Raw genomic sequence first — 20,769 nt, forward strand, 5'->3', positions numbered from 1 at the left:
TAGAAGCTTGGTGCCGACAAATAAGAATTAAACAAGTTAACAACACCTTACCGTAGATGCCACCAACCAAATGTTGCAGAAGCTTGGTGCCGAGAAATAAGAATTAGACATATTAATGACACCTTACCTCAGATGCCACCAACCAAATGTTGTAGAAGCTTGGTGCCACTACTAGGGGTTGTTTAACATCATTTATATATATTTTTGTTATATTAAAAAGCATTGGAATGCTTTTTAACTTCATTTATGTGAAAAGCTTCAAAAGCTTTATATCTGGAAAAGCTTTTATATTCGTGAAGCTTCAAATGCTTTAATATCTTAAAAAGCTTTCATATATTTTTCATGGTTTCAAATCAATTCACATCAGTGATCTATATTTATGACACGTGGCTCAATGATAATTCAAAAAATCCAAACTTCCCCCTAGGCTGCCTACTGTAAAAATTACAAGTGGAAATTCACAAAAGAGTTTAATCCTCTACTATATCACGATTTCTAAGGAGGCAACGCTAATAAATAGGAAGGGATATCTCATGTAAACTACCTAAACCATACTTAAGATGGCACAAATACTAACATGAATGCAAGCGAGCAATCATCTCATAGAGGACATTCCCACGATAATCAACTCCATATTTTCCAGCTTGCAGGTCCTTATTGGAGATTCACACTTCTAAGAAGCGTAATTAGAAAATCTTTGATTTGTTATGATTGGTCCAACTTACGCTTGCTCAAGGAATTCCCTCTCTCTCTCTCTCTCTCTCAGGTGTCAATTCATCATCTCCCGCAGTCTCTACCCCCTTTTTTGCGCACTATCTCCATTGCGCATCCAATTAGTCTTGTTTTTTTCTTTTTGGATTTCGGGCAGGCGATTGAATCTCATTCACCTCGTTTGACGTTTGGAGATGCAAGAAGGAGCTGCGAACAACCGACATGGCCAACTACGAGGGGCACATAGCCGATGGCCTATGCTGATAGCCAATAAGGGGTCTTGTTGAGGGGATTAGCCACAGACCACCCACCCAGGTCCCAAACCACCAGAGTTTGTGCTCGGATATTCGTTCCGTCATATAAAGTCCCTCGCACCTTCAAAGCTCTCTGCTTTGAGATAGCACGCGTGCATCGACAAGGATTTCACATAATTTCATCCTTGTGTATCAATCCATTCCTAGAATGCTTCGAACTAGCAAGCAAAGACGGGCGCCAAGAGGAGGTCGAGGTGGGCTTGGCAGAGGGCGTGGCGCTGGGGGAGGATGGGAAGAACCAGAAACTCGAGAGTCCGGGGGCAGAGGAGAGAACAGATCCAAAGGATCCCGGCGGAATCAACTGCGTTCTCAAATGTTTGTTCGTGGACATGTGCTTGATGACTGGCATTCTCAATTTCATCCTTCGGGCAAGTATTTGCGTGACCTATGTAAAAATCTAGCAGCCTGGCTTTCCGTGTGGGCAAAAGAGAGGTGGGAGCTGCTTATGGCCAGGAGTCTGAGAGGAATTCCTGTGCAAAATAAGTCCCCAATTTAACATTCTCTTTGTCGAGGCATGGAATTGTACATATGTCGTCGCTGTGATAATGGCGAGGATAATTTTATTCTTCGAATTAAATTGTGCAGAGAGACACGATGGTGGCAGTCCCCGACTGCAAGGGGTTGTGATATACCCGAAAGATGCCGCTCGTAGATCCAGCGTGAGACGGAGCACTAAGGCGAGCACTGCAGTTCCTTACTTGTATCCAGATGCGCAGCGCTTAAATGAGAATCGTATCATCAAAGAAGTGAGTTTGAAGGATATTTCTTCTAGTTAGTCTGAGCAGCTGGCAGGAGAAGTCAAATCAAGAATCTTTGCTACTTTACATTGTATAAATGGTTTGAAAATGAAGGACTTTTTGGTAGCCTCCGAACATTTTCGGTGGGTATTGTGCTCCTTGCGTTTCCTAAACGTAACCTTCTCGAAACATCTTAGTCATCTTGTTTTTGCTAATATATTGTGCCTGGCATGGGTTCTCCAGGGTATGTATCTTGGGACTCCACAAATTGTTTTGCCTATATCCGAAGGAAAAGCAACAGTTTTTCTTGACAGACGTCCCCTGACTTACCTGGCAGAATCAGAGCTCGACCTGGGTGGTCATCCCACTCAAGGCCCATGTTGCGAAGCTGCAAATGCAGTTATGGAGGACCTGAAAGACATTGTCGATAATAGTATGCATGATGAGATCTGCACACCTGTAAATTTACAGCCAGGCGATGATATCTCATCGGGTCTAGGACATACCAATCAGGCAAGGGATGAGAACGGACATGTTGAAATTTCTGTAGAACCATGCATTCAGAGTGTCTTGTCTGAAGGGTGCAAAGGAGGCATCCGAAATGTGGCGAAACATGTGCTCACCACGGAGGTTTCTGAGAATGTGGTGATAGGGAACGCAGCAGATGTTACTCAAAAAGGCCCATCGCAGTCAGCAGCTGCAGTGCTGAAGCCTTCTGGAAGAACCATGCCACCAAATCGTAAAAAACAAAGCAATAGTAAAGCGCCATTGAAGCAAATTCAGGAGCCGAGAACTACTGGGAGGCACAAGAAAGCCAGAAATCCATCAGGAAGCGTTAGCAGGGGATTCTTATGTATTGGTGGTGTTCGAATATATACAAATCACACTGAGCAGTGGTGCGAGCAAGAAGATGGGCGTTTGGAACTCGAGCTAGGTTCGGATGACATCCAATCAGGAGAAGATAGTCAATTGCCTCTTGTGCCATTCCGCCGAAGGAATCAAAATAAAAAGTACAGATCAAGGTTTCAGAAGATTGTGGGATCTGATAATAGAATCGAGTCTGTGTCTGATGAGTCAAACGAGTGCAGCAACTACAGCAGTTCTGATATTGAAGAAGATATTTTTAGAGATTACATGGCAAATGGGGGAAGTGAATTTTCCAACATGGATTGGCTTCTTCAGACTGCAGGTCTTCATCAGGTGCCCGTGGAAAACATGGCCATATGTGGTAACCTAGGCGACGGAATCTCGAGTCAAAGCAGTGAATTTGAGACTGAAGAAGCATCTGATCTTGATGCAGAACTTCTGCAAGAAAGGCTACTTTTCCAAGAGCACTCAGAAAGTGACTTTGAAGGGGAAAGTGAAGCAAACGAAGAAGTGAACTTGGATCATCTTAAGCTTGATGGGAGCATGGAAGATGAGGAAGCCAGCATTGGTGAACGCTCCTCTCAAAACATGATTGTTGATCAAATAGCACCCAGGAAAGTTAAGAAGCAAGTTATGGAGTTGAACACCCCTCACCTACAGCAGCAGGGCTCTGTAAAATTAAAGTCGAAGAACCGTATCTCCGGTAAGAAGGGAAGGAGTTGGGACTGACTAGAAAGGCCTTTTGAAAATTTCATCCCACGATTGTTTGTGCTATACACTTGCCCTGGGAATTTGATTGTTTTCAGTGCACTTAATCAAATATATGTGTAGGAAGGATTTTATAGGCACATGCGGACTGGATCACAAGATCAAGTTGTGTGTGAAAATACACACTGTGGATTGACATATAGTGTGATAAGTAAGCACCTTTAATTTTTAGGGATCTGTCTTTCATGTATTTGTATCTCTAGATTTTGCATAGGACTTTTGATTGCAGAAACCCAGATCACGTTTATTTAATAAGGGAAGCCAGTGTAAATTATGAATGCTTGTGTGCTGTCTCTTGCATGGAGATCTATGTTTCTAAGAACATTGGGTTTACCGTATTTTTTATAGGCACATGCGGACTGGATCACAAGATCAAGTTGTGTGTGAAAATACACACTGTGGATTGACATATAGTGTGATAAGTAAGCACCTTTAATTTTTAGGGATCTGTCTTTCATGTATTTGTATCTCTAGATTTTGCATAGGACTTTTGATTGCAGAAACCCAGATCATGTTTATTTAATAAGGGAAGCCAGTGTAAATTATGAATGCTTGTGTGCTGTCTCTTGCATGGAGATCTATGTTTCTAAGAACATTGGGTTTACCGTATTTATCGGCAGTAAAACTTACCACCATGTGTTGCCCAGGATTGAGAGGTTCTGAAATCTGGACGGTTCTGAACCTTTGGACTTCTTGGATAGATGCATACGAATGCATGATTAAAAGTTGACGTTGGTAATTTAGACAGCTCCATGTTATAGTGGTGAACCCTCTTGGACACTTTGCAGGGCAATACTTGCCAAAGAGTATGGTTGGCACACACAATGCCAGGAGACAACTGCCAGAGTCATAGTAGTGATGGTTATCTACTCTTTTAAAGGTGGCGCTCGTTGCCTGAGTAATAAAGATTGTTGGTGCGAACTTTTATACGAGTCTCATTATAGTCTGAGTGTGGGACATTCAGAACGTCTAAAGACTTCTTCTCGTCTGAGAAACAGTGCGTCTTTTCTGAAGAGAGCGTTCTTATGGCCTAGTATGAATAAATGGATAGATGGATGCTGAAGTATGTGTGGGTGTGTGGATTTGTATGTGTGAGAGCATACTTTTATACTATGGTCTACACCCATTGTTGGGCGCTGATGACGTCAGTGGGGATGTCATAGTAGCTAGTCCCTGCTATGCGTGATGGAGTTATGGTTTTCAATCTTATGAGTGACTATCGTGAGATTGAAACTGCACTATGTTGTGTTTTTAGAGGATGAGTTTGGGAATGTTCCTGAATTCATCTAGGTATATAGTATGAATAAGGGTGTCCATGGGTATGTTCTTGAGTGCCAAAAGCATCTTAAGCTAGGTGGCTTGCTTCATCCACAGGATCTCTATGGATTTTGTTGTTGATTTACGTGGAAGACATAGAAGTCCCTCTATGTAGATCACAGTAGATAGTTTGACCAAGATTTCGTTCCATTTAGAAAAAAAGTGAGATTGTTTTTTCATGTTGTGTTTGATGCAAGCCCGTATTGTTAGTGACCGCATATGTAAGTAAAAGGCAAACAAATTGGGAAGAGTATCTTTCAATAATAGAGTTTACCTATAATAGCTCAAAGAATTTAGTGACTGGCTATTGTCCATTCACGTTGATGTATGGAATTTAGTTTAGAGCACCATAATTTATAAGGTAGTGTACAAGCGGCCAAAGGCTTTCTCCAGGACATGCATCAGATGTTGAAGCATGCCCAGGATAGTAAAAAAATGGCTTACGATAGAGCTAAAGCTATGTGAATCTGTAACCCGAAAGATTGGCGAATGCCCACCCTAAGTTGCCTTGGAGTTACTAGCGATGCTTGTTGGAATAATAGGTCCATTGTCCCACCTGAAGAGGAGAGGAGAGGGCAAGGGCCGAGGAGAGCAAGGAGAAGAAAGCAAGGAGGAGAGGAGAGTAAGAAGGAGAGGTTGGAGAGGAGAGCAAGGAGGAGAGGAGAGGGCAAGGGATGAGGAGAGCAAGGAGGAGATGCTGAAGAGGAGAGCAAAGAGGAGGGGCAGCGGGCTGAGAGGGGGGACCCCCATAGGGACATGGTACCAGTGTAGGAATGGGGACAAGAGAGTCTATTATGTGGGCATGAGAAGCAGATGCCACAAGGGGCAGTCCACTATCTAAGGTGGGCAGCAGTTGTGAATCAGGGCTAACCTGTAAGGCTGGTAGAGGACCAGATGGCACAATCTGTGCAGAGCCTGCAAGGGACCAGACAGGTTGGCAGAACTGCAGAGCAGGTTGCGGTGTTGCAGATAGAAGCGCACCACTGGGAGGATGCCACGTGGTAATGTTGGGCAGCAACAGCACAAACTGGGTTGGCTGGTTGGCTGACTGGTTCAGCGAGTCAGAGGGCTACGTAGCCTATAAAAGGCGTGGGGGCAGTAGTTGGTTCAGTCAAGGAGAAGCCCTCACCGATCAGGGAACACCAGGTCAGAGGGCTACCTAGCCCTATGAAAGGCCCTATTGTGGAGACATTAGGTAGTTCAGTCAAGGAGAAGCCCTTGCTGATTAGAGAGCATCATCTGGCATACCTACAATCAGCCTACAGAAGGTCACTGAAGCTCAATGAGGAGCATGCAACCCGAGGAGTGCATGGGCAGCAGAAGTGTGCTTTACCATAGAGCATCCAGGGCAGCACACTGCTGTGGGGATTTGGGATCTCTGTGGGAGCTATCTGTAAGAAGTGTTTGGCTTTTTGTGCATTTTACTTTGAGATATTTTGACTGTCCTATTGTTGTCTATTACTCCAGATTTGGTGCTTGTGAGTTCTCTCTTATGGACACAAAAAGTTTGAAGTTGGATAAAGCATCCCCTTTCAGGTTCTCCAGATTCTTCCAACGAATACACTGTACGCATTACATATTAACATCAGGAGATATGCTGTACACAACTGATTGTGTATCCCAATACACTTCATCATCATCAACAGCATCATTTCCATCAGAATTTCTGATCTCATCCTCATAACCTTCAACAACTTCAATGTTCCATTGTCTAGATCTATTTGGGCACCTTGGCAAACTATCATCCATAAGCATGGTGTCAAACATGGATAAACCACTTGGATCAAAGGGAAAAGTAGTCCTCTTTTTGGAACTATGATCCTCCTCATCATCAAGGCCTTCATTCACACAATCCTGATATTCATGAAATTCAGATTCTGCTGCAGAAGTATTAGGAGATAAATCCTCATCAATCTCTAGAATCAAGCTCAACTTTGCTCCTGTTTTTGCTTTGCACACATTCCTATGTTCAGGGGTCCACTTCTCACCACAAAGGTAGCACAAATTCTTCTTCTTCCTGTCATCAATAATTGCTTGAGATAACTGCTTAACTAACTTGTTTCTTTTATCACCCAGATCATCCTTTGGAGTGGGTTTAAAGGATGGCTTTACATCTGTAGCCTTGTAAGCCTTAGGTTGTTCCATGCCACTGCTGTACACTGTGGGGAACCTAGAAATAGAAGAAGTTGTAGCAGGTGCAGGAGGTTTGTTTTCATCATTGGAAACCCCTTTGACCATAGGCTTAGTTCCAAAGTGACCAATACCCAAAGTCTTCTCCTTCCAATTGTATTTGGGTTCATAAAGCTCTGCCAACTGCATGGCCTCTTTAAGAGAATTGGGCTTTTGAGCTGCAACATCTGAAGCAATACTAGGGTGTAGACCATGGATGAACTTGAGCATTCTAACTCTTTCATCAATACCATGAACAAACAGAGCCGATTTCCAAAACTGTTTGATATAAATTTTCAATGATCCTTGCTGAGTAAGATCATACCACTTACAAATATATTGATCTCTAGTAAAAGGAGATATAAAAGTTTTAAGCATTTCAGCCTTGAATTCATCCCAAGCATTAAAAGTTAACTCTTCTTGCTGTAGATGCCTCCACCAAGAGTGGGCATAATCTTCAAGATGAGAACAACAAATGTGATTTTACCTTGATCACCCTTTGGATATAGAAGGAAGTAGTCATCCATCTTGCTGAGCCATTCCTCCAATTCCTCAGGAGAGGTAGAATCACCTTTGATTTTAGGAAGTATAATCTTGTATTTCATGTCTTTGTCTTGATGAACAGGTCCTCTTGGTTCAATAGATTTAACTGTTTGTATATATTGCTGGAATGTCATTGCTGCCCTAAGGTCTGCTGGTAGTAACTTATATTCATGGAATTTTTGACACAACTCTTCAGTGTTATTATTAGGAGTCTTACCATGTGCTGAATCCTTATCCATATGAGTTGTAACTCCACTAGAGTGATAGGTCCTTTAGGCAGAAGCCATAAAACCAACCGGTTCAATTACATGTATAGGATCATCATCATCATCATCTGAACCCGAGTCTCCATCAATTTGGGGATCCACTAGTCTCTTCCCATCACTTTCTTTGCCATGCCAAGAACCAAGAGTAGAGAAAAAGCATTTTTTGACTCTACCCCCTGTGTGAATCTAAAAATATTAGCGTGCATCCTCTCCTTTCAAAGGGGGACATGAGCATATCATCATACTCTGTGTGGACAAATTGATAATCCTTGGCAGTGAGAACACATAGAAGATTCAATTAGTGAATAGTCTACTCAGGAAACAGTTCAACATGAGAGGTTTAGGACTTCCTCATGAATTCCTTGGCATAGAGGGAGGTCTAGCATGTGGATCCTTCTTTCTTGTGCGAAGCTGTATATAGGGATTTTGATTGAAAAACTGTTTGGATGCCCTCAATGGAGGTTGGAGCTAAGCTAACCAATAAGGATACATCTCAATTGATGACCAATAGTTGTTAGTTGGTTTATATATATATATATATATATATACACATATATACATGTATATATACATGTAGATATATATGTGTATATATATATATATATATATATACACACATATATATATATGTGTGTGTGTGTGTGTACATATACATATATATATACAAATAGATATAGAGATACATACATACATACATACATGTATGTATGTATGTATGTATGTATGTATATGTGTGTGTGTATACATATACATGTATATATATGTATATGTATATACACACACTCATATACATGTATATATATGTATATGTACACACACACACACACACACACACACACACACACACATATATACACAAATATACACATATATATGTGTGTGTGTGTGTGTGTGTGTGTGTGTATGTATGTGTGTATACATACATACATACATACACATGTTTGTATGTATGTATGTATGTATGTCGTTAGGGAGCTCAAGTAGTCAGGTGGTATGGGCTAACTTATCAAGTAGGTACCACCTTGATTGGGTAGGGTGATTTAAACGGGGCTCATGATTGAGATACTGGACTATCTAGGATAGAGTTGGGTTTGGATCCATCTCGTGGATATATATATGTGTGTGTGTGTGTGTGTGTGTGTGTGTGTGTGTGTGTGTGGATGTATGTATGTATATATGTATGTATATCGTTAGGGTGCTCAAGTAGTTAGGTGGTATTGGTTAACTTATCAAGTAGGTACCACCTTGACTGGGTAGGGTGATTTAGACGGGGCTCATGATTGGGATACTGGACTATCTACGATAGATTTGGGTTTGGATCCATCTCTTGATACAATAAGAAGCAATTGATAATCACCCTTTCTTTGATAGAAGTTGAGTAGAACGGCACGCATAATTGGTGAGTGTGTGGCTTAGGTGGATTGTGGAGGGCACAAACATCTATCAAGAGGATGAGATGATGACAACTACTGCTGCATAGCCATGTGTTCTATGCTATGATATGAAGCACATCAAGGTTAAATACAGATTCATTAGGGGGACTGATATTGGGAGAGATAGGTTGAGGTAGACTAAACTTTTATTGCAGGGAATGCCTGTGACGTGTTCACAAAGGCACTTCTTGGAGGGCGGATGGGGCACCATGTTAGACGGATGGGCAATGGCCCACATCCAAGTCATTGAGAGGGGGTGCCGGAGTAGGTAGTCAATGCACAAATGTGAGACGTTGTACATGCTAGACTGACATAAGAGTAGGGGTGAACATGTGCTTAGCTGTGGGCTGTTTGGGACTGCCAGGCGCCAATTTATATAAGGCCAAATCGGGACCATAGGGGCTGAGCTTGGGGCCTGACCTAGTATGCCGTACAATTGACTACCTAGTCCTCTTGCATGGTCAGACCGTAGTGGGCCTGCTTTTGCATTTTGGTTGTTGATGCTTGAGCTTAAGTGTGAAAGTCATGAACTTTTAAGTGACAAGCTGTTATCTTGGTGGTAGGGGCTGCTTTCTGAGCTTCTAACCTAAGGTGAACTGAATGTATGCTAACAATATAGGCGATTTTGGAATATATTGGGAGGTGCATGGTTACTTTTGAGACTGAGCTTTCCTTCTTTTCTCTCTTTGAGTCTCATGCCGAGGGGTGAGTGAGACTATCATATTTTGTAGCTGTAATTTATGACGTGGGTGGAGGCATTGTAGGCTAGTTTGGAAAAAATAGAACAATACTCTATCTGTTTTGGCCAAAGGTACAGCAATAATCGTGCTCAATCATCTTAAGCTTCACGAGAGGTCAAGTGTTTGTTGTCTGTACTGTAGCAGACAACCAATTCAGTAAAGCTCTTATTCGTGTCTGTAAGGAGGCAGTGTGGTTCTTGTACATGAATAAGGCTTATCACATTTGGATTGAGATAAATGGTGGCAAGAAAGGAATTATTTACTCTATGTTATAAAGAAGAATATCTTGTCAATTGGATAGATGATGGAGAAGAATTGTAGAGTGATTTTGGCTGGATATCAATGCATGATTAGAGACAAATTAAAAGAATGAAATTTTCATAGAACTATAAAGTAATCGCTGGTGGATATCAATGCATGACTACACAAATCAAAACAATTGAAAGTTGTTGGAAAGGCGATGAAAGAAGGTAAGTGATTTATAATGATAGCCTTAGTACCTAATTTGCATGCAATAAAAGAAATTATGTTTTTTGCCATTCCTTACCGTGGACATCAACAATTTTGTTTCAACCCTTCGTGCCCCTTCTGTCTCCTTTTCTTTTTGAAGAGTTCTTACTTTATATACATTATGGGAGTTCCTTCAATTCATTTATCTTGACCTATCTATGGCAGGCAGTAAAAAATGGCAGCGGAATGAGATGTTACTTGCAAAGAGGCGGCAAAGAGCTTTGCTCCGTGGGTTCGACTATCTTTCCATCAATGGGGTACGATGACTCTTCTGCTCTATCACTTTGTGTTTTTGGTTTGCAGTTTTCTACGAGTGGCAGTCATGTGTGTTAGGTTAGGTTGGAATTTAGAAACCTCTTGATACCCTCTTCAACTTTCTTTTTCATGGCTGGGTGGTAGGGTGCCTTTCACTTTTTTGCTTTGACCCTCTCTTGGAGCCAAACTTTTAGTAAGTTTACAGTAATAAAGGAAAAAAGAGATTAATAGAGGGGAAAAGCTATTAAGCTAGGGGGTGATAGGGGGTGCTGTTGGGTGTTGGAAGCAATGGAAGCTAAAAAATGGAAGCACAAAGGAGAAAAATGAGATGCTGTAATAGATTGCTGCAAAATTGAAGTGTGGAGGCTCAAGGGAGAGCCAACATAACAAAACCCTAGGGCTAATTGCCCTTACTGGACTAAGTGTCCTAATTGACCTAGATGGTACATAAACTAACTGTACCAATAGTCCTAACTGACTATAACTAGGCCTACAAGGCTCATACCAAGGTATAAGTGGCATCTATGGATAGCCCATGTGATGGCCTACAAACCCCCCTCCATGGTATGGGTTGAAGTATCTTGGACATGGCTCAGGATACCTAAATATCTAGTGTCATGGTTGCACATGTTCGTCCCCTAGGGATATAGCAACCTATGACTGTATAGTGTACAACAGATTAAGTTACAAAAGGAACTAAGTTTAAAGCTTGCCGAAAAGACTCAAACTTAGGTCGAGGTAGAGCCTTTGTAAAAAGCTCTGCCAAGTTTTGGGAACATAAGACAACTCAATATCACCTGTTGATAATCGCTCTCTGACATAGTAATAGTGAACCTCAATGTGCTTTGTGCGAGCATGGAAAACTGGATTCCGTGCAACAACCAAAGCACTTTGACTATCAGTGAAGATGATGGTAGGAGTAGTCTGACATGCACAAAGATTTGCAAGTAGCTTCCGAAGCCAAACACACTTCACTGTAGCTGTAAAAGCTGCTCTGTACTCAGCTTCATAGCTAGAAGTAGCAACTGTACCGTGCTTCTCGCTGAACCAAGAAACACATGAAGTACCAAGCATAAACAGTTGCCGCTATGTGACACACGAGTGTCAGAACAACCAGTCCAATCACTATTAGTGAATCCATGCATGACAAGTGAAGTATCAGCCCCATAAAGAAGGCCTAAATGCTGAGTGCCTTTGAGATATCTGAAAACACGCTTCACGGCATGCCAATGGTGCATAGATGGGCTGTGCATATATCTGCTCAACTGTGAGACAGCATACTGTAGATCAGGTCTCGTATGGCATAGGTAAATCAAACAACCAACTGCCTGCTAATAGAGAGTGACATCACATGTACTGCTGCCATCATCAAAAGAGAAGTGAAAACCAGTCTCTAATGATGTGAATACTGGCTTGCAATCCTCAAACTGAAACACTGCAAAAGCTGTCCAATGTACTTGGATTGTGACATCAAAATGCCCCCCTCACTGCTAGCAAATTGAATGCCCAGATAGTAGTGCAGAAGACCAAGATCATACATAGCAAATGTTTGCTGCAAATCAATTTTAAAATCTGCAATTTGCTGAGCATGTGTCCCAGTCATAGGCATGTCATTCACATAAAGGACTAAAATCAGCAAATCTGTCCCACGCTTGCGGATGTAAAGGGTAGCCTCTGTAGGGCTGTTCTGAAAGCCAAGTGTGAGTAAATGAGAATGAATTCTTGAATACCAAGCCCGAGGTGCCCGCTTCAATCCATAGAGGGCTTTTTTCAAGCGGCATACCTTGCTTTTAGAACCTTCAACCTCAAAGCCAGGAGGTTGGGAAACATAGACCTCTTCCTGCAAATGCCCATGAAGGAAAGTTGTCTTAATATCAAGCTGATGTATCTGCCAATGAAAGTGGTCAGCAAAGGCAATAACAATGCGAATGGTAGTGATCCTGGAAGTGGGAGCAAAAGTCTCCTCAAAGTCAATGCCATGCTGCTGAGCATAGCCCTTAGCAACAAGACGGGCTTTGTAACGGTCCACTGAACCATTAGCTTTCCGTTTGATTTTGTAAACCCAATTAGTTCCAATGACATTCTTGCCATAAGGCAAATTACACAACTCCCAAGTGTTATTCTGATGGATAGAATCCAATTCAGCTTGCATGGCCTTCATCCAACAATCATTTTGAAAGGCATCTTGATGACATAAGGGCTCTTGTTTGCATAAGAAATAAAACTAGCACGCTCTTTCCGGATAGCTGCTCTCATACGGGCTGGCAGAGGAGTATCTTGTTTGGTGTCTTTTCATGTGTCAAGGAGCCAATGGGGTACCTTTTTGGGCTTTTGAATTTCTGCTCTTTCCTGGTCAAGAGCCCTGTGCAAATGATCCTGATCAATGATAGGCATATCAGGCTGAATTTCTGGCTGCACATGTGGCTGCAAATGACCAATAGATGGAGGAGGTACAACCTCAGATGGAACATCATCCTGAGCATCGGATGGAAACAAAGGCATCAAGCTGTCAAATATGTCAGGGGCGTCAACAATGGGCTGTTTTTTGACAGTCCAGCAAAGGCATAGTGGAAGATTCATCAAACATAACATCCCGACTGACAAAACACTTGCCGGTGCGGGGCTGATATAGCTTATAGCCCTTGCTCTCTGAACTATACCCAAGAAAAATGCACTTGACAGCTTTATCATCCAACTTGGTGCATTTCTGTGAAGGCAAATGAGCATAAGCTAAGCATCCAAAAGTCCTCATGTGGGAAATGTGAGGCTTACAACCCGTCCAAGTCTCATAACGTGTGATAGTCTGCAATGCCTTTGTAGGACATCTATTTAAGATGTAATTTGCACACATGACTGCATCCAACCACAACTTATTAGGCAAATGTTTGCCTTTCAACATGCATCGGGTCATTTCCATCATTGATCTAGTCTTCCGCTCAGCCACGGGATTCTGTTAAGGAGTATAAGGCACCGTGCATCGATGATTGATGCCACGGGAAGCAAAAAAAACAGCAAACTCCTTCGACATGTATTCACCCCCCCTGTCTAATGCGAAAATCCAAGTGTATCTGGTGAATCATAAATAAAAGTAACAAAATAGTAGGAACCCCCAAGAGCTACAACCCTCATGGGTCCACAAACATCACTATGAACCAGATAAAGCTTGCGTGAAGCACCATCTCTCCCATCCTTGGGAAACGCAGCACAGTACATCTTACCAAGCAAGCATGGTTCACAAACATGTTTGGTAGGCATATGCATTTTGGGAAGATCCACAACCATATCTTCCTTATATAACTTCACCAGGGCTCCAAAATTGAGGTGTCCAAACCTCTCATGCCACAAATGAGTATCTGCCATGGTAGAATCAAGAGCAAAGGCATGTGCATCGGCAAGTGCAGTATCTTCATCCAAACATCTATCATAAGCATCAAGTCTATAAAGACTGCTAGACAATGTGCCAGTCAAAACCATGGTAAAGGCATTTATAGCATCATACACTGCACACCTCACACCATCAAAAAGAACATGAAAGCCACATGTAGCAATGGCTGAAATAGAAATGAGGTTCTTACAAATGCCTGGAACATAAAGCACATGCTCTAGAGTGACAATACCACCAGAGACAGAAGTAAGAGCAACTTGCCCAATACCTTTCACAGTATATGATGCATTATTGGCACATGTGACACTGCCCCTCTTAGATGTATGCTCCAATGAGCTGAATAACTTTCTGCAGAAAGTGATGTGCTTGCTAGCACCACTATCAAAGAACCATGCATCATGAGTAGGCCATCTTCTGGTGGTTCTAGTGATGCCCTATAGGCCATGGCATGTGCCTTGTAGGCATAAATATAGGCACTTATAGTTTTAGTGCCTTTTAGGCCACATAGGACACTTAGTCCTATGTGACACCTAGGACACCTAGTCCTAGGTCTAGGTACAAGTACTTTGTACTCTTTCTTTTCTATTACTCAAGATTGACGTGACGGCTAAGACTCTATTGACCCTTTGCACCTTGCTCTCTCTCTATCATCTAACGATCTTACAGTGGTATCAGAGCCACGATCAGATTCGTCTCCTGTCCCCGGACTCGCACCAGCCTCCTTCATCAGTATAGTCGTACAGTACGGACGATCGTACTCACAGCCTGCTCCGTACTTGCCTCATCGTACAACCGTACTTGCTTCGTCGTACAGCCGTACAGGTTTGAATATGCATCGTCGTACATTGTACACCGTACAGTTTGGTACCTGTATTTCGTACACCGTACAGCTACGTACTTGAGCAAATGTACAGATCAGTACCTGCACTACGTACTTGTCCGTACAGGGTACTGTACTGCTCTCCGTACATGTATTCAGTACAGTCAGCATATCTATCCGTACTGTGCTTCCGTTCACTGTACACCGTACAGCCGTACATTGCACTACGTAGTACTTGCATCCTTATAGCCGTACATTGGATTCCGTGCTAATGCACTGTTCCGCACATCAGTTCAGTACCCACGTTGTACTTGCTCTGGGATTTGGCGCACTTTTGCAGACAATTTGTGGACAGCAGTCCTAATTTTGCAGTTGCAAGCCTTGAGGCTATTTTCTTTGGGATTTGGTATGCAATTTGCAGTACATTGGGTCAGATTGCAGGACATTGAGTCACTTTTGCAGGACATTGAGTCACTTTTGCAGGACATTGGGTTAGATTACAATACATTGGCTCACATTTGCAAAATCTCAGCAAAATTTGGGGCTTTTTTACATTTGCCCTCTTTTTGGCCTATTTGCCCTTATTAAATTTGGGGCTTTTGCCAGATTTGCTGTTTTTGCAGTGAACATTGCCTACCACAGTCACAGTTGGGTCAGATCTGCATTTGCCCTTTGATTTGGGTTGGAAATTTGCAGATACTTGCTTTCATTTTTGGACAGCCAGCTCTTTGCAGTGATAGCCTTGAGGCTTTTGGGTTTTCAGGTCTCTTTCAGGGTATCACATTTGCTATGGCTGGGAACAATCAAGATCTATTTGGCGTTCTTCGTGAAGATGATAAGTTGGATGGCATCAACTATCCAATGTGGTCTTATCTCATGAAACATATTCTTGTTGCAAAGCATTTGTGGAATATTGTTTCTGGGGTTGATATGAGGCCAGCCAATGCTATAGTGGTTGCCTCTACTGCTGGTCCCTCTGCAGGGGGTACTCCTCCTGATGCCTCATCTTCTAGCACTGCTGCTGCTGCTCTTCCAACTCAGGAACAGTCAAGATGGGATGCCAGAGATGCAAATGCACATTCATGTATTGCTTTATCATGCAAGAGAATCATTATTCCACACATCCGATCTTGCAGAAGAGCAAAGGATGCTTGGGACAAATTGGCTTCTCTCTATCAGATTCGCAATGAGGCACGTGTTGCATATTTGAGAAGGCAATTACAGGAAGTCAGTATGGATGAAGGTGACTCTATGGATGCTACCACATTGAATGGACTGCCAGATACATATCAAGGGTTTGCTACAACCCTTCGATTAGTGGCCATGGGTAATCGAGATGACTAATTTTTTGATCAACTAGTTACTTTGCTTTTGCAGGAAGAGCAAAGTCGAGCTAATAGACAAGCCATAATTCCTTTTCATGCATTTGCTTCTCAGCAGACAGGAAGAGGCAAGGCTTCCAAGCCTATGGGCAAGCCTAAATCTGCGCATAGCAGCTGTAATTCCTCCCATGCTTCTAAAAATACAGCAGATAAGTCAAAGAAGAAAAGATGCAACTATTGTTGCAAGCTTGGACATGACATTTCAGAATGCAGGAAGCGCATCGCTTCGGAGAAAAAGAAAGCAGGATTGACAGTTAATGCCTCACATGCTATTGAATCCCATGAGCCAGCAGATGCTTCACATGCACATGCTCTTCAGGATGATTGGGCATGGGCTGTCCATTGCTCATTTTATCCCTCCAAAGTTGATGCACTCTTTACTACTAATGACGCTCAGTCTTGGTATTTTGATAGTGGTGCCTCCAAGCATGTTACATCTTGTAGACAGTTGTTTCATTTTGGGGGACTGTCACATGTGCTAATAATGCTTCCTATGCTGTAAAAGGAATTGGAGATGTGCAGCTCACATCCATTTCAAGCCATCTTGTCACTTTGACTAATGTTCTTTTTGTGTCTGGAATTGAAGTCAACTTGATTTCAATTTCAGCAATTGCCACCTCAGGTTTCAGAGTGATTTTTGATGGCTACAGATGTTTAGTTTATGATCTTCGTGATGACAATGCCATAGTTCTCACTGGCATTTTGCAAAAGGGGCTTTATCACCTTGATCATCACTCAGCTGCACTTTCTATTAAAGCATTTGCTATTTCAGATTCACAGCTTGCTGAAACTCATCTTTGGCATGAGAGAATGGGTCATCTCAATTATAGAGCTCTTGCAAAGCTACACTCACAGCAGATGGCAAATGATGTACCTCAAACTCACACAGTTTCCAAACATGTGTGTGAGGGTTGTCTTTTGGGTAAGATGCATCGGTTTCCTTTTCAAAAGAATTGTTCAAAACTCTCACAAAGGAAATTGCAGCTAGTACAGAGTGATGTCTGTGGCCCAACGAGGACAAATGCCATTGGGGGGTACAAATATTTTATGACTCTCATTGATGATTTCACAAGATATTGCTGGGTATATCCTTTAAAAGACAAATATGAAGTTTTCTCATGCTTTCAGAGGTGGCTGAATATGGTTGAGAATGAATCAGGATGCAAGCTTGTCACCCTCAACACAGATAGGGGGGGAGAGTATATGTTTAAGGAGTTTGATGCATTTCCTTTTCACGGGGCATTGTTCACTCATGTACTACTCCTTACACTCCTCAGCAGAATCCTATTTCTGAAAGGAAAAACAGGTCCACAATGGAGATGGCCAGATGCATGCTTAAGGCCAAGTCTTTGCCCAATAAATTTTGGCTTTATGTAGTGATGTGTGCCAACTATGTGCTGAATAGATCACCTACAAGGGCATTGAAGACTGTTACACCTTATGAAGCATGGAAAGGCAGGAAGCCTTCACTTTCACACATGAGAGTTTTTGGGTCTCTTGCATATGTTCATGTACCATCTCAGCTGAGACATAAGCTTGATGACAAGGCAATCAAATGCATATTTATTAGTTACAGCCAGGAGAGCAGAGGGTATCGGTTATACCAACCAAATACTGGGAAGATTATTGTCAGTAGAGATGTTATCTTTGCTGAACATTTTACTTCTCCTCTTGTGGACTGCAAAGCTAAGCGAAATGTTGATATGTTTGATGCCTTTGACTCTTGGTTACCTCTGCCTTCATCAGAGGAAGAAACAAGGCATTGACTTTGAGGAGACCTTTGCTCCCACATCAAGGATTATTGCCATTAGATGTGTCATTGCCATTGCAGCCCATCATCATTGGCAAGTGCACCAGCTTGACATCAAAACTGCTTTTCTTCATGGGGATTTGCAAGAAGAAGTCTATGTCACACAACCTCCTAGCTTTGAGGTTGTTAATTCTGAAAACAAGGTATGCCGGCTTAGAAAAGCCCTTTATGGTTTGAAGCAGGCACCCAGGGCATGGTATGCCAAAATTCATGCACACTTACTATCCCTTGGTTTTCAGAATAGTCCTACAGAACCCACTCTTTATATCCGTGGGAGTGGATCTGATTTTTTAGTGCTGATTTTATATGTGGATGATATGCTCATCATGGGCCCAGATACTCAGCATATTGCAGCTTTCAAGGCTGATTCGCAGCAGTTTTTTGAAATGTCAGACATGGGACAGCTCCACTATTATTTGGGCATTGAGTTTGCTCATGTTGAGGGGGGTATCATGATGTCACAGTCCAAGTATATTGGACAGCTCCTTGATCGTTTTCAGCTTGAGGATTGCAAGCCGGTTTCTACTCCAGTGGACCCTGGCTTCAAATTCTCAGCTCATGATGGGAGCCCACCATGTGATATCACTCTTTATCAGCAGGCTGTTGGATGCCTTATTTATTTATGTCACACCAAACCTGACTTACAGTATGTAGTATCTTAGCTCAGCAGATTCATGCACATGCCCAGTTCACAGCATTGGCAGGCAGTGAAGAGAGTCTTCAGATATCCCAGAGGCACTCAGGATTTAGCCCTCTTCTATGGTGATCAGGGTTCACTTACCATCCATGCTTACACGGATAGTGACTGGGTAGGATGTTCCGACACCAGAGTGTCACATACCGGCAATTGTTTTTTGCTTGGCAATTCATGTATCTCTTGGCTTAGCAAGAAGCAACCAACAGGCGCCACATCTAGCTGTGAGGCTGAGTACAGGGTAGCTTTCACTGCTACAGTAGAGTGTGTTTGGCTTCGACAGTTACTTACAGATCTTGGTATTCGCCAGACATCCTCCACTATTGTCTACACTGACATCCAGAGTGCTTTGGCCATTGCGCGTACCCTAGTGTTTCATGCACGTACCAAGCATATTGAAGTTCACTATCATTATGTTCGGGAGCGGTTGTCAGCAGGAGACATAGAGTTGTCCTATCTTTCCACAGAGGACAACATAGCAGATATGTTTACAAAGGCACTTCCTCGTCCTAAGTTTGAAGTCTTCTGACAGGCTTTATACTTGGTTCCCTTTGTTACATGATCTGACATCCCTTGTATATTCATAGGTGGCTATATCCTTTTGGATGAAGATGTGCCACCATGACTAGAAAATACTTGGTATTTTGAGACGTTTCCAGAATACTTCAGCCCATCCCATGGAGGGGAGTTTGTAGGCCATCTTCTAGTGGTTCTAGTGATGCCCTATAGGCCATGGCACATGCCTTGTAGGCATAAATATAGGCACTTATAGTTTTAGTGCCTTTTAGGCCACATAGGACACTTTGTCCTAGGACACTTAGTCCTAGGTCTAGGTACAAGTACTTTGTACTCTTTCTAAGACTCTATTGACTCTTTGCACCTTGCTCTCTCTCTCTATCATCTAACGATCGTACATCATGAACATCTGAAACTGCCATACAAGCATCATGAACATCAGGATTATATTGACATGTAACAAAGAAAGCCCAATGCTGGTCTTGTGCAAAATTAGCGGACTCATGTCGATCTTCAGCACTAGAAGAACCATAAACTGCAAGACGAGACTCTTTCTTCTTCTTTTCAGATGCTATGCGCTTTCTGCATTTAGAAATATCATGCCCACGTTTCCTGCAATAATTACATCTCTTCTTCTTTTTGTTATCCCTGAAGAAGAGGCACCATGTGAATGATCATCATGGGAATGAGAGGGTTTTCCAGCTGAAACCTTGCCTTTACCTTTGTGTTTGTGATGGGCAGCAAATGCTTGATCACTAGCCATAGAAGCATTGCGATTCCCATGTCATGACAAGAGAAATCACTAATTCGTGATTAGTAGACATTGAAAACATTATTATATATTATACGCCAATGGTGTAACATGTATTTGTATTTATGATGGACACCGACCGATTTGTTATGGTGGTGGATCATTTGAGTAGATAGGACTAGTCGAGCTGGAGCCACTGCTTCAGATGGCATTGAATTTGGACATGTGATACTTAATCTATTAATAAAAATGTGCACACATGTGTCTAGGTCCTAGGGGCAATAGGAAGGGAAGGGTGCATTAAGATGCATTGAATGGTAGGTGCATGGGTCATAGTCTAGGGGTAGGTGTAAATGGGAAGATGGAACTTGAGTGATCTCAAGGGACATTAATGAAAGGGTATCACCCTTTCATTGTGAATCTCACGTAGCATTTTTCATTCACATTGCATTCATCTGCCATCTCTCTCCCACCTTGCATGTAGGTCGAAATAGAACCAAGTACTCTCAAGAGGGCGCTCTTCCCCATTGGAGGGCCAATTGGCATTCAAATTCTGCATGCATTGCACACATTTGCATTCTTGAGAAGGTTGTTTCTTCACATTTGGTATCAGAGCTTCGACTATCCACTACTGGGACAGCAAGAGTGCGCGGGACAGAGGGCGAGAGAGCAAGGGAAGGCGCGTGACGACGGTCTGCAGATTACCGTGCGTAACAGCGGGCTGGTTGACGCACGCGAGAAGCGGGAGTTGTTGCAACATGACAGAGGGAACACGGCAGGA

General features: G+C 42.5%; 1 protein-coding gene across 2 annotated transcripts in view; it reads left to right on the top strand.

The window, feature by feature from the left end:
- Positions 1-875: 875 nt before the first annotated feature.
- The window catches only part of LOC147889142 (D111/G-patch domain-containing protein), a 56,500-nt gene continuing 36,606 nt past the window's right edge, over positions 876-20,769 (top strand). Inside the window, exons 1-4 of one of the 2 annotated variants that reach the window (XM_087391650.1) lie at positions 876-1,397; positions 1,615-1,771; positions 2,006-3,332; positions 10,541-10,632. In XM_087391650.1, the coding sequence (XP_087247776.1) occupies positions 1,174-1,397; positions 1,615-1,771; positions 2,006-3,332; positions 10,541-10,632 (1,800 nt within the window). In that variant the 5' untranslated portion in view covers positions 876-1,173. The remainder of the gene's footprint in view (positions 1,398-1,614; positions 1,772-2,005; positions 3,333-10,540; positions 10,633-20,769) is intronic. The other variant, XM_087391651.1, reaches the window with a different exon arrangement.

Source organism: Dipteris shenzhenensis, chromosome 20 (assembly GCF_047967505.1).
Source record: "Dipteris shenzhenensis isolate YYH24624 ecotype China chromosome 20, Dip_SZ_1.0, whole genome shotgun sequence".
NCBI lineage: Eukaryota > Viridiplantae > Streptophyta > Polypodiopsida > Gleicheniales > Dipteridaceae > Dipteris > Dipteris shenzhenensis.